The sequence below is a fragment of the Ischnura elegans genome, chromosome 7 (assembly GCF_921293095.1).
Source record: "Ischnura elegans chromosome 7, ioIscEleg1.1, whole genome shotgun sequence".
Lineage (NCBI taxonomy): Eukaryota > Metazoa > Arthropoda > Insecta > Odonata > Coenagrionidae > Ischnura > Ischnura elegans.
The window spans coordinates 34,052,316-34,063,289 of record NC_060252.1 but is presented as its reverse complement, the minus strand read 5'-3'; the positions used below and the strand labels follow the sequence as shown (position 1 = coordinate 34,063,289).

At 37.3% G+C, this 10,974-nt stretch overlaps 1 protein-coding gene across 1 annotated transcript in view; it reads right to left on the bottom strand.

Annotated features, from left to right (window-relative positions):
- Positions 1 to 758: 758 nt before the first annotated feature.
- Positions 759 to 10,974, bottom strand: part of LOC124162197 (proton-coupled amino acid transporter-like protein CG1139) — a 30,378-nt gene continuing 20,162 nt past the window's right edge. The window contains exons 5-9 of the mRNA XM_046538636.1: positions 9,019 to 9,103; positions 5,439 to 5,717; positions 4,605 to 4,783; positions 3,239 to 3,408; positions 759 to 1,555 (exon numbers count right to left, since the gene is read on the bottom strand). Of these exons, the coding sequence (XP_046394592.1) occupies positions 1,290 to 1,555; positions 3,239 to 3,408; positions 4,605 to 4,783; positions 5,439 to 5,717; positions 9,019 to 9,103 (979 nt within the window). The 3' untranslated portion in view covers positions 759 to 1,289. The remainder of the gene's footprint in view (positions 1,556 to 3,238; positions 3,409 to 4,604; positions 4,784 to 5,438; positions 5,718 to 9,018; positions 9,104 to 10,974) is intronic.

Here is a 10,974-nt window from a genome sequence, read left to right as displayed (position 1 = left end):
GACACCCAGGCATCCACCTCGCCAGACGTAAGCCATTGCCACATGCATCAGCCACCACCAGAGCTGCTCGTCAAATTGAAGCATCACTAGTGATATGGCGACATACTTTGTAAATTGTTTGGTAAAATAAATATAGTATATAAAGTTGACTGCCTTTCTCTTTTGTCAGATCTTCCTCTCCTAGCACCTATGCAGATGAGGTTGCCATGGAGACGCAAATGCAACAATAACTTCATTTGAAAGATAGTAATCCAAATACTAGGACATTACCAGGCAATTTGTTAGTGGAAGGCAAAACAGATTCCATTTTTATCAAATACACATACTTCCTACGCCTTCACTGTTTATAAGTTACCATGTATCAGGTTGATGTTGTCCGTTACTATTTCAGTATCATATCAGTGGAAATAGACAATGTTCACCTTCAGTAAGGAGGAGTAATTGCCTCTCTTTACTAAATCGTTCCTATGGTCTCACCTATATCTACACACTGAAGAATCCCTTCAAAGGTGAGTCTCTCAGAGGGCTTTGATGAATTCAACATGTGCAGGAGAGATCGAATGTTTCAAACTAGCTTAAAGTGTTGCAGTGATGGATTCACGTCAAAATATAATTAAGAAAATTATGACAGCGATTTATTATTTTTATAATTATTTGCATGAATTAAAAAAATATTTTAGTTCCCTGTCTTATACTAATATCATTTTTCTTCAAAAGAAAATTTGTTAAAAATGAAACTAAAATTGTTCGTTTTAAACAAAAATTATTTTTGCTCCTAGTGGGGGCAGCTGCCCCTTCTGCCCCCCGCTGGGTATGCCCTTGATGTTGAGTTTTTGACCTCAAATCTATTTTTTTTCCTATCATAGCAACTCAATCAAAAATCATACAAATATGTTTCTTGCATATTGTCAAAGTGAACGGATAAAAATACTTGACGAGATCGTGAAGTCAGGGCCACTTAGTAAGGAACTTAAGCAGATGACAATTGAGCTCTGTAAAATGCTTTGAGTGTAGATAGGTACACTTTGAGGTAGCATCTACTGTTGGGACAGCTTATTTATCCCCAAATTCTCTTCAGTATCCTCTTTTATAATACTCGACATGTTCAAATAATTTTTCAATGATAATCATGTTCTATAAAGTATTTCATGAGAATAAATGGATCACTTTACGCTTACTGCTGAGCTGCGGATATTTTTGAACTCCAATCAAAACGCACAACAAGTGGCGGTATTAATCAGGTTTCTTCGGAGCGAACTGTAGCCTTCTCTTCATAGTCTCTTTCTGTTCTACTTTCCCGCCGAGTCTTGCATTTCTCTAATGCTGGCGTATGATCCGGCGAGCAAAGCCATGGCGGCAAAAGCGACGATTAACGCGTCCTTGACGAGTTTGGCGGCGCGGCGATGCCTTCCGGGCGCGGCAGCCGCGCCAGTCGGCTGGAGGGCGGTCACGGCATCCACGGTGGCCGGGATGATGAGGCCGAGCGTGGAAAAGAAGAGAGCGCCGACCAGAGAGATGATTGGGCCGAGGTGAGGGACGCTGGCCGCCACAATCACTGCAAAGCGCGAAGGTCGAGGCTTACAAAGTTTTAAAAAAAAGTGTACCACCTCTATGTGTAGGTGGCAGGGACGGTCTGGAATCACCGAAGGCCCCAAGCTTGGGGAGCCCCGTGAAGCGTAAATGAAAGGTGCAGTAAAATAATACAAATAAAACATAAATATTTATCTAAAAAAGTCCTACCAGTCCTATCCAGTCTCCCACCTAACTCTGAGGAAGGTGGATGTATACCACCGAAAATTTAGTTCTGTGAGTGTTTTTTTTGTCTTTTTTTGTGTCCTGTGCTTCTGCCCAAACTGGTTTATTTTTATGTTATTTATCTAAAAAAAAATTTTATCGCGAAATAAAAAGAATCAAGTAAACTTTTGTTCATTCAATTTTTTGATGAACTGTGATCTCAACAAATTTATTGTTATATCCTCGTTTCTTTTTAATGATCGCAGCGCTGCCATCGGATTTTGAAGGCCATTTTGAACTAACCTCCATATTTAATTTTAAATTCTGAATGAAAATCGAGATGCAGAATTTAGCATACATCTGATAACAAACGCTTGACTCCCGCCCCAGCGGTTACATTTGATTTTTTCCTTATATAGGTACTACTTATTCACAATTACATCATTACCTCGTAATCTCCAGCGTTTACCTACAAAGAAAATATTTTTCAACATTTCACAGTGTCATAGGAAAGAGATAATATATAAGTATCCCTTGGACACATCGTTCTTCTTTACACATCCTATATTTAAAGAGAATGGTTTTCATAAAGTTTCATTTCTAAAAACATAATACAAAAGACCTGTCTGCAGGACCTGTCGGGAGTTAAGACTGCTCTAAATAATGTCTTTTGGAGACGAATCATTCCCACTCGCCTGATCGAATTTTGTTTTCGTCCACACATGGCCAATCAAACCAAACCAATCTCTTGGATGGTTTTGCATTGGAAGTTTTCAATAACCCGCCGTACAGCCCAGATTCGCGGAATGGCGATTATGGATAAGAATAACCAAAGAGTTATATAAGAGATAAGAATAACCAAACTTCAATAGGAATACGATGAAAATTGCTATTTTCAATTTGTTTACTTCTTATTTTTAAAACGTCTGTTACTTTCTGGACAGCCTCATACAATAAAAGCCATTTCCGACCTCTCACAAACTCATTCACGCCGCTACCATAGTTTGGGGTGAAAAAAACGAGAAACAACCAAAAAGTTATGAAATCGACCCCTCAAAAATCGTCTGAAACCCAGGGAAAATTAGTCGAAACACAAAATTTTCTATATGTTACGCAGTGTTTGGGGATCAAAAATTTTTTTAAGTCAAAAGATTTTTTTAAATTGTAATTTTTCTAATTAAGACCACGTGATGCGACGAAAACTAATTTTCAATCCGATTAGAGTACTTTTAATTTTGGCCAAATGGTGCATATTTACTATTTCGTGAATTAAAATCTAAACAACGAGGGAGATACGGTGTTGCGTCACAGAAAGTTAGCAAAAAATGTGAACGGAAAATACTGCAAGAGCGTAAACGAGTACTTTCTATGAACGCCTCGAAGCTGTGGAGCTGATTTTTTCGATAATCCTGATGTATATTTATGGCTGATATTTCCCATGAAATGGCATTTAAAATAGATTCGTAGGACTTCGCCGCTCTCTCCCATCCGGCAATCCGCTCACCTGTGAGACAAACGGCGATCAGCCTGACGGCGTACTCGCTGGACAGGAGTCTCTTTTCGGGGATGGAGGGTCTTATCAGACGCCACGTGATCTCGGTCGGCACGTAGAACTGCAGGCCGTAGGTGAATAGAATGGCCACCGCGATGAGCACCTTCACAGCCTGCGCCAAACTGAAAAGTAGACAATGTTGGTCCCAAGCAAAGGAGCCGTTAGTAATTCCCTCTTGTATATGTTTATTCTGAGAGGCAGAAAGATAGATATCCACTTCCGAATTGCGCAAATTTGCTCGAAAAATGTAAACCCGCGAAATGCACAGAATATCCTATGATAAATACCGTATTTATCTGAAAATAGTACCCGTTTTTTTTTCAAAAATGTCCCTGATAGTTATGAAGGGGGGTTTATATTCAAATGCATTTTTAAAATTTTTATTTGAAACTGAAGCCTCCATGGCACCATCACTATCGTAATTTTCCCCTATTCCTCACACCACCCGATGAAATTTAATATTCTTTGTTATTTATTTTTAAATACTGTTGAATATTTTTTGTTATTATTGGTTAAGTTGCTTAATATTATTAAATTGTTTCTCCTGTTACTGCAGTCCTCTGTAATTGGCCTCGAGCTGTTTTTGGACTGGATTAAATAAATAAATAAAATTAAGAGGGGGGTCTATATTCAGAGGGGGTCTATATTCGGAGAAATACGGCATAGAGAAGGGGCCAAATCATTTTAATCATGGTCATTGTGTAATATCAGCTCAAATTAAATAATTATACCTCGACAAATTATGCGAAAATTTGACAGAAAAAATCATTCGCCTTAACAAGGATTATGATTTTTTTTCTCTTTGTAATTTGCGCGGGTGACTCCGTAAAGTTTTCACCATGGCTAGTCCCGGTACACTTAAATTATATATTTCTTAAAAAACATTTTTTGTAGCTTTTAACAATTGGGAGGATACTTTACAAAGCCTTCTTTCCACGCGCATAAAGTTACATAATACCTAATTAGAATGAATCACTGTCTAAATTTAAAAAATACGTCAAAAATTAATATTTAAGAGACAACTGACCAAATGCAATATTATTCTCGAAATTAAATCTCTAAAAATCTATCTGACATTTCACTGCTTGATTGTGAGTAGGGTTCAATAATTTTTCCGGATAAAAATGCTTGAGGCCTAATATTTTTTGCATCCGAAATACGATTTTACGCATGTTATTGTGGCATTATTTACGAATTTATCTATAATTTACGAATTTATGTATTATTTGGATATTATTCGGACCTTACTACCGCATTTACTACCTTAAAATCTACATAAAATAAATAAATACAACTTTAATTATCGGTGTGAACTCACGGTTCTTCGGTGGGGAGGTTGAGTGTGATGCTTCCGAGGGTCTCGTCTCCGTATTTTGCGTATCCAAAGAAGCCGATGGTCGTGTACAAGGTGACAACGGTCGTCATGGCAACGCACAGAACGCCTGGACAGCTCAGGAAGTGCTGCGGTGTGCGCATGCTGTTCTCCACCGGCATCACCTGAAATCCGAATTCAAACCATTTTCCGGAAATTCAGAATATCACCGCAGATATGTCAGCGTGTGCATATCTTCCAAAGCGGTTAAAAGAGCCAAGTTATCTGGCGAGGAGGGATCATAATTATAAGATTAAGGCTCCAAGGCAGCTGTCAAATAGACTAAAATTTTTCTTCCCACATCGGGGGATAGAGGGTTGGAATGGTTTACCGGAGGATTTTTTTTTTAGCCCTTCCCAACTAACGCCAAGATCTTTATCAATAGGTTAAATAAAATTACATTTTGAGGGCTTTATAAACGTATATTTTTTTAATTTGGTGTTTCTTGTTTTTTCACTTTGGTCTTTGTATATTATTGTTTAAAAATGGATGTGGAGGGCAATGTAAATGTAGTAATGAATTGTTTTTTGCTGATTTGGCGCAATGTACATGGGAACATGTATTGTGTAAAAAATGGTATTTTGAGGGCTTTTAAAAATGTTTGTATTCGTATTTTGTTTTATATTTTGGTTTATGTTTATTTTGTATGTGATGTATCTATGTGACCTACCAACCTAGCTGGTACTTTGCATTTTATACTTCCTGACTTTATGTTACCACCCGACTTCACGGTCGACTTGTAACAATTTATGTAATAATAATAACATATATATTTCATACCACCCCAATTCCCTCCATGGCGAAGATGACGGTGGCGAAGAAGAGGGGTAGTTGGCCGAGGGATGGCGGTTGCAGGCGCCGGGAGGCGAGGTCCGGCGCCTCGCGGAATACGTAGAAGAGCGTGAAGGCGAACGACAGCACGATGCACACGTTGGCCGCCGCCGAGAAGGGGACCAGCAGCTTCAGGTCACGGATCGCACCCAGGGCAAGCAAAGGGGGCAAGAGGGCCGCTATATACAGCCGAACGTCGATGTCCATCCCAGAATGCAGGTCCGCCACCTCAACGAATCGAAACACCACGACATATTAGTCAAGCCTTCATGGAGATGCGAAGAATGTTTGAAAGAAAGAGACTGGAGCAAAAATTACGGATAGGGTCAGGAAGAGTAGTAATATGAAAATAAATTTAATCGTACTCCCTTGGAGGAGAAAACTTTGATTTTCATCAATATTTTCAATTTATTTTGCTACAATTAGAGATCGTGCCTGCCAGGGCACTACTAAACAATCTTCTATATATTTTTTCTACTGTATAGATACCTTTTTCTCAATTTATACGAAGCCAAACTCTACAAATGAGGTACCAAAATGCACAGAATTTATCACAGAACATGCGACGGCATATCTTACTTCCTAAATATTGCTATTGTTTCCTAAAAGTGGTTTTTAAATAATTAAAAAAAAAACAAAAAAAAAGAAAACAAAAAACCGGTAAATATTCCTGACGTTAACGGCGCACAAACTGATTCATTTGTTCATTTGCAACAATATCTCGCATTCTTTAAATAACTTTTATCAAAATGCGGCTGATTCCAAATTCAAGTCTCCTGTTGATACGTAAGTATGAGTCATCATGTGCGTTTAACAGAGGATAGTGTAATTACTTCCAATATTGTGTTTAAAGAGGTCTTCTGACCTCAATTTGTACATGAACATTCCAATTAAATTTGTACATAAGACCCTGCCTTTTTTTCTACATTTTAAAATTAGAAACGGGCCTATCCCTCTGTGGACCTGCATTGAAAAGAGCGGGGGAAGCCCGCTGGGAGCGGGCGCAGCACGCTCGTAACAGGAATATTTTTCAAATCCAGCTATATGCGTTCGAAGTGGAATAGTTAGTGGAATTATGAACAGTTAAATTACTTTTCTGTGATAATGGACGTTCACTAAGTATCGGCCGCTACAATCATTGTGAGTATATCCATTTTTTTATCAGTTGGATGAAAATATTTGTATTAGAAATAATATCAGTTTGAGTGAGCATGAATTCTTACAGAATTCCCGCTGCTCCAGGAAGTAAATACTAGTTTAAAAAATATGATGTCAACATTCCGTCGATCGTAAGTGATCTTCACGTTGAAGTTTTGAATTACACCATAAATATTATTTTGGAAAACATTACCAGAATAATCTATTTGTCTTCGGAAAAAGCCCCTGGAATCCTCTACAAAAACCATTGAGTACATACTCTTTGGCGGAATTCGTGAGTTATTATAATTGCTATTATTGCATCAGAAGTCAGTCCTCTTTCTCATAAAACAAAGACTTTTCGATAACGACCTAGCTATCAGAGCAAATATTGGACGGCTTTTCTCCTTATTTTATTCCTTCGTTGTCATGAGTACACATAAATAGTTCTTGCTTATTTTTTTGAACCCTTCCGAGAATATTTTATTAAAATTTTACACATTGGTAATATGCTCGGCAAATTATCCCGCATATGTTAGCACATTAATAAATATAAAAAAGGCGAAGAAAAAATATGATAAAAAATTAAAATCATAGAAGTTTTTAAATGATACGATATAACAATGGTTGCCTGCCTAATGCTTTTATTGTTTTCTTTTGTTAAAACAAGGTGATGAAAGCAAAGGGGTAGAAAATTACAATTCATGTATTAATGTACATGTGTGAAAAGTAAGACTGTCGAGAAATATGATAGACTTCTAGGGGGGGGGGGGGGAGAAGAATGAGTGAACGAAGGTGAAATATATATTTATGTGAATGAGGGTTCATAACATAGACATATACAGTGGAACCTGGACAATTCGAATGTTTTTAATTCGAAACATTCTATAAATCGAATATTTCTCTTGATCCCTAGCATTTTGTGTTTTAACAATGTTAAAAAATCGTGGATAATTCGAATTTTATTTTGGATAATTTGTATTTTTCGTGTGTCAAATTAAGGAATAAATTATAATCTACAACTCAAAATAATTGTGAATCCATCGTAAAATATGCTTTACTAACGCTATTGTCAAAAGGTTTGCGTTAGACAAAATGCGTGCCAGCCTAGAGGCTGATGACTCACCCTTCCCTTAATTCGAGGTAATTGGCAAATATATTATCATTTTTTGAAAAATAGTAGGTTTTGTTTTATGGTTTCCATCCCAGGAGCTTTTGTATATTTTTCAATGTTCTTTTAATCAATAAAGTACGTATTCAATGTTTTTTATCTCTTTGGTTATTATGATTTTGTTGCAGAGTATTATGCTATGACATCCTGTCTAAACGTATACGATTACGAGTTTAGTTATTAGTACACAGCAGTTTAGATGTTGCTGAGGACATTTTAAGGTAAGAATAAAAATGTTCCTACACTTTAATTCGTAGCTTGCTGAAATAAATATTCCTGTTTAAAGGTTACAGTGGAACCTCGGATAACGACCACAATCCGTTCCAGAAAGCTGGTCGTTATCCGAAATGGTTGCTATCTGAAACAATTTTCCCCATAAGAAATGAAGGAAATAGGAATAATTGGTTCCTAGCTCCTATTGACTCGTAATTATATGAAAGTTACAGGCTATATAGGTATGTTTTTTAAATGAGAATAGTTATAATACAGTGCAAATTGAGTTGAATATAAATAAAAACATTAAATAAAGCATTTAAGCATAGGAAACATAGGAAAACTGACCGTTTTTACTGCCATGTGATGGCTTGAGTGGATGGAGGTACTACTTTGTATCCATTTGGGTTCGCACAGCACCGAACACAAACATGGGCGCTACACATCTGTTCGCTAACCGAAATTTTGATCGCTATCCGAGGCAATTTTTTTAGCGAAATTTTTGGTCGTTATCCGAATTGTTCGTTATCAGAGGCGTTCGCTAACCGAGGTTTCACTGTATTACTACACTGCCTGACACCTTACGTGAATTTTTCCTACGTCTACCAGTTCTGGCACCTTCTCCTAGTTTTAATAATTCTAATAATTCATAAAAATGGCGTAATCGAAGAAAAAAATAAATATGTTAATTGGAAATTTAGAAAAAACAACGGAAACTTTGGAAACGGAACTTTGGTCGTTATCCGAATTGTTCGCTATCAGAGGCGTTCGCGAACCGAGGTTTCACTGTTCTTTAATCTTGTTCATAGGCGTTAATCAAAGTATTTATATTTCAAGAGTGTCAATTTAATAAAGAGTTTTGATTGGAAATACAAATTTTATTGTTTTGGATCCATTTATTAAGGACTTCTTTAATTTGAATTTTTGGATAATTCTAAGTTTTTAACTGTTTCCTTGATGTTAGAATTATTCAAGTTCCATCGTATAATGAAATGATTCGATGGTTACCTGTTTGGTTGAATGTGCGATGAACACAATGTACACGCAGGCTGCACTGTAATACGTAATGGCAAGGGATATGTCCACAAAACGCCTGAAAGTAAAAATAAAACACTTTTCTGAACGACTATCCATCTCAAATTACGAATGTTTACATGCTAACGGTTAACATGACTTACAAAAAGTATTGGGGGGGGGGTCAAACCGGGGATCTTGCCCCGAGAAATTTTATAAGTAGTGAGTTTTAAGTTTTTTAAGCATATTAGAAGAGTCATATGATCAACATTAAATCCCTGATAACTCGAATCTCGATATCTGGACACTCCGGGGAAAATCGACAAGCCTGACACATTTTTTCCTCACACCCATAACAAATTTTTGAGGGTGCTCGGGCCCCCTCAGGCCCCATGGAGTCGGCGACACTGCATGCTAAACATACTTATCAAAGTAACTTGCTCCGAGCTCTTATCCCAAATTAACGTCAATCACGTTTTGAAAAAGATCAGTCACACATCAAAGTATATAGACTGCTATATCCTGCAACTTTGACTGAACAAAAAATGCTGAGATGTGGATTGTTAAAATTATTTATTCTCCCTGATGACGATGATGGACGAGTCGTTCAGTGGAACGTTGGTGATATACAATGAAATGAACCGGCGGATATACCTAGCACGTTGAATTGTTACTGCTGTTCGTCAATGCGGTTTTCAGCAACGGTAAAAGTGTGCATACACGTACGGGTTTAGATGAACCAATTCTTCTCGACGAATTAAATGCGTGAAGACTTCCCGGGAAATTTATTAAGTGCTTAATGGACGACTCGTCCATCGTCATCAGGTGAAAGAGTAATCTTAACTGAACAAAAAACGTTGAGATGTGACTTGTCAAAATTATTCATTCCCTCCGATAACGATGGACGAGTCGTTCAGTTGAACGCTAGTAATATACAAGGAACTAAACCGAATGGAATCCCGAAAAGACTTCACGCAAAAGGGACTTTTACCTTTAGCTATTACATTAAAACTTCAAGTTACCTTATTACCACAATTTAGCATAGTTTTCTACCTTAATAAATATATCATTTCCATGGGCGCAGCTAGGAATTAAGGCTGGGGGGGTTTAGGTGTAACCAGCCCAGTGCAACTCCCCTACCCTAAGCGATGTCGCACTTACTGTCGCCCAGCGGTGGTTTCAAACGAAGATGGCAGCACTAAAGCTAGCCCGAGTGCTCCTATTAATTGACCTGGTTAGGACGTAACGGAAATTTTTCTTAATATCAATTTATATCTTTTAAATACTGACTAAAGCACTTAAACGTATTTTCACTATTAATTATCTTTTTTTTGTGATATGTCTGCGTGGACAACCATGAAATAAGCCTTGAGCTTGACATTTTCTTCCTCATTGCATTCCGTCTGCTAGGCTTCAAGCAGATCAATCAACGGCGTCAATCAAGTACAAACTCTACAGAATGGGATTATATTTAATACTTATCTCAGCAGCTTATAAGTGGAATTCAGATTCCTGACTTGTAAGCACGTAATTCCGATTCAAGGAAATGTATGATGAAACAGCGCCAGACTAGAGGTGATTTTATTTAATCAACGTATGTTATAAAAGAGGTTCTAAAGAACCCATTTAAATCCTTTAAATATCGAATCAAGCCTTGAATAGCATTTTTAACCCACTGCATTTCTTTTCCGCAATATAACTGTGGAAAAACCTAAGAGTAGGCCTCCGAACTTCGCATTTAGTGTATCATTATACAGGGTGTCCCATTTATCTTGACCACCAGAAATAACTTTTTGTCCAGATACAAATTCAAAAATGTGTCAAGCAAATGTTCATTAGCCGTCAGGGGGACATTAATCAGCATGATTGCCTTCCTTGTAGCTTTGTTATTTACAAAGACATGAACATCGGTATGTTTTTTTTTTAAATGGCACCCTATATTTTTATTCG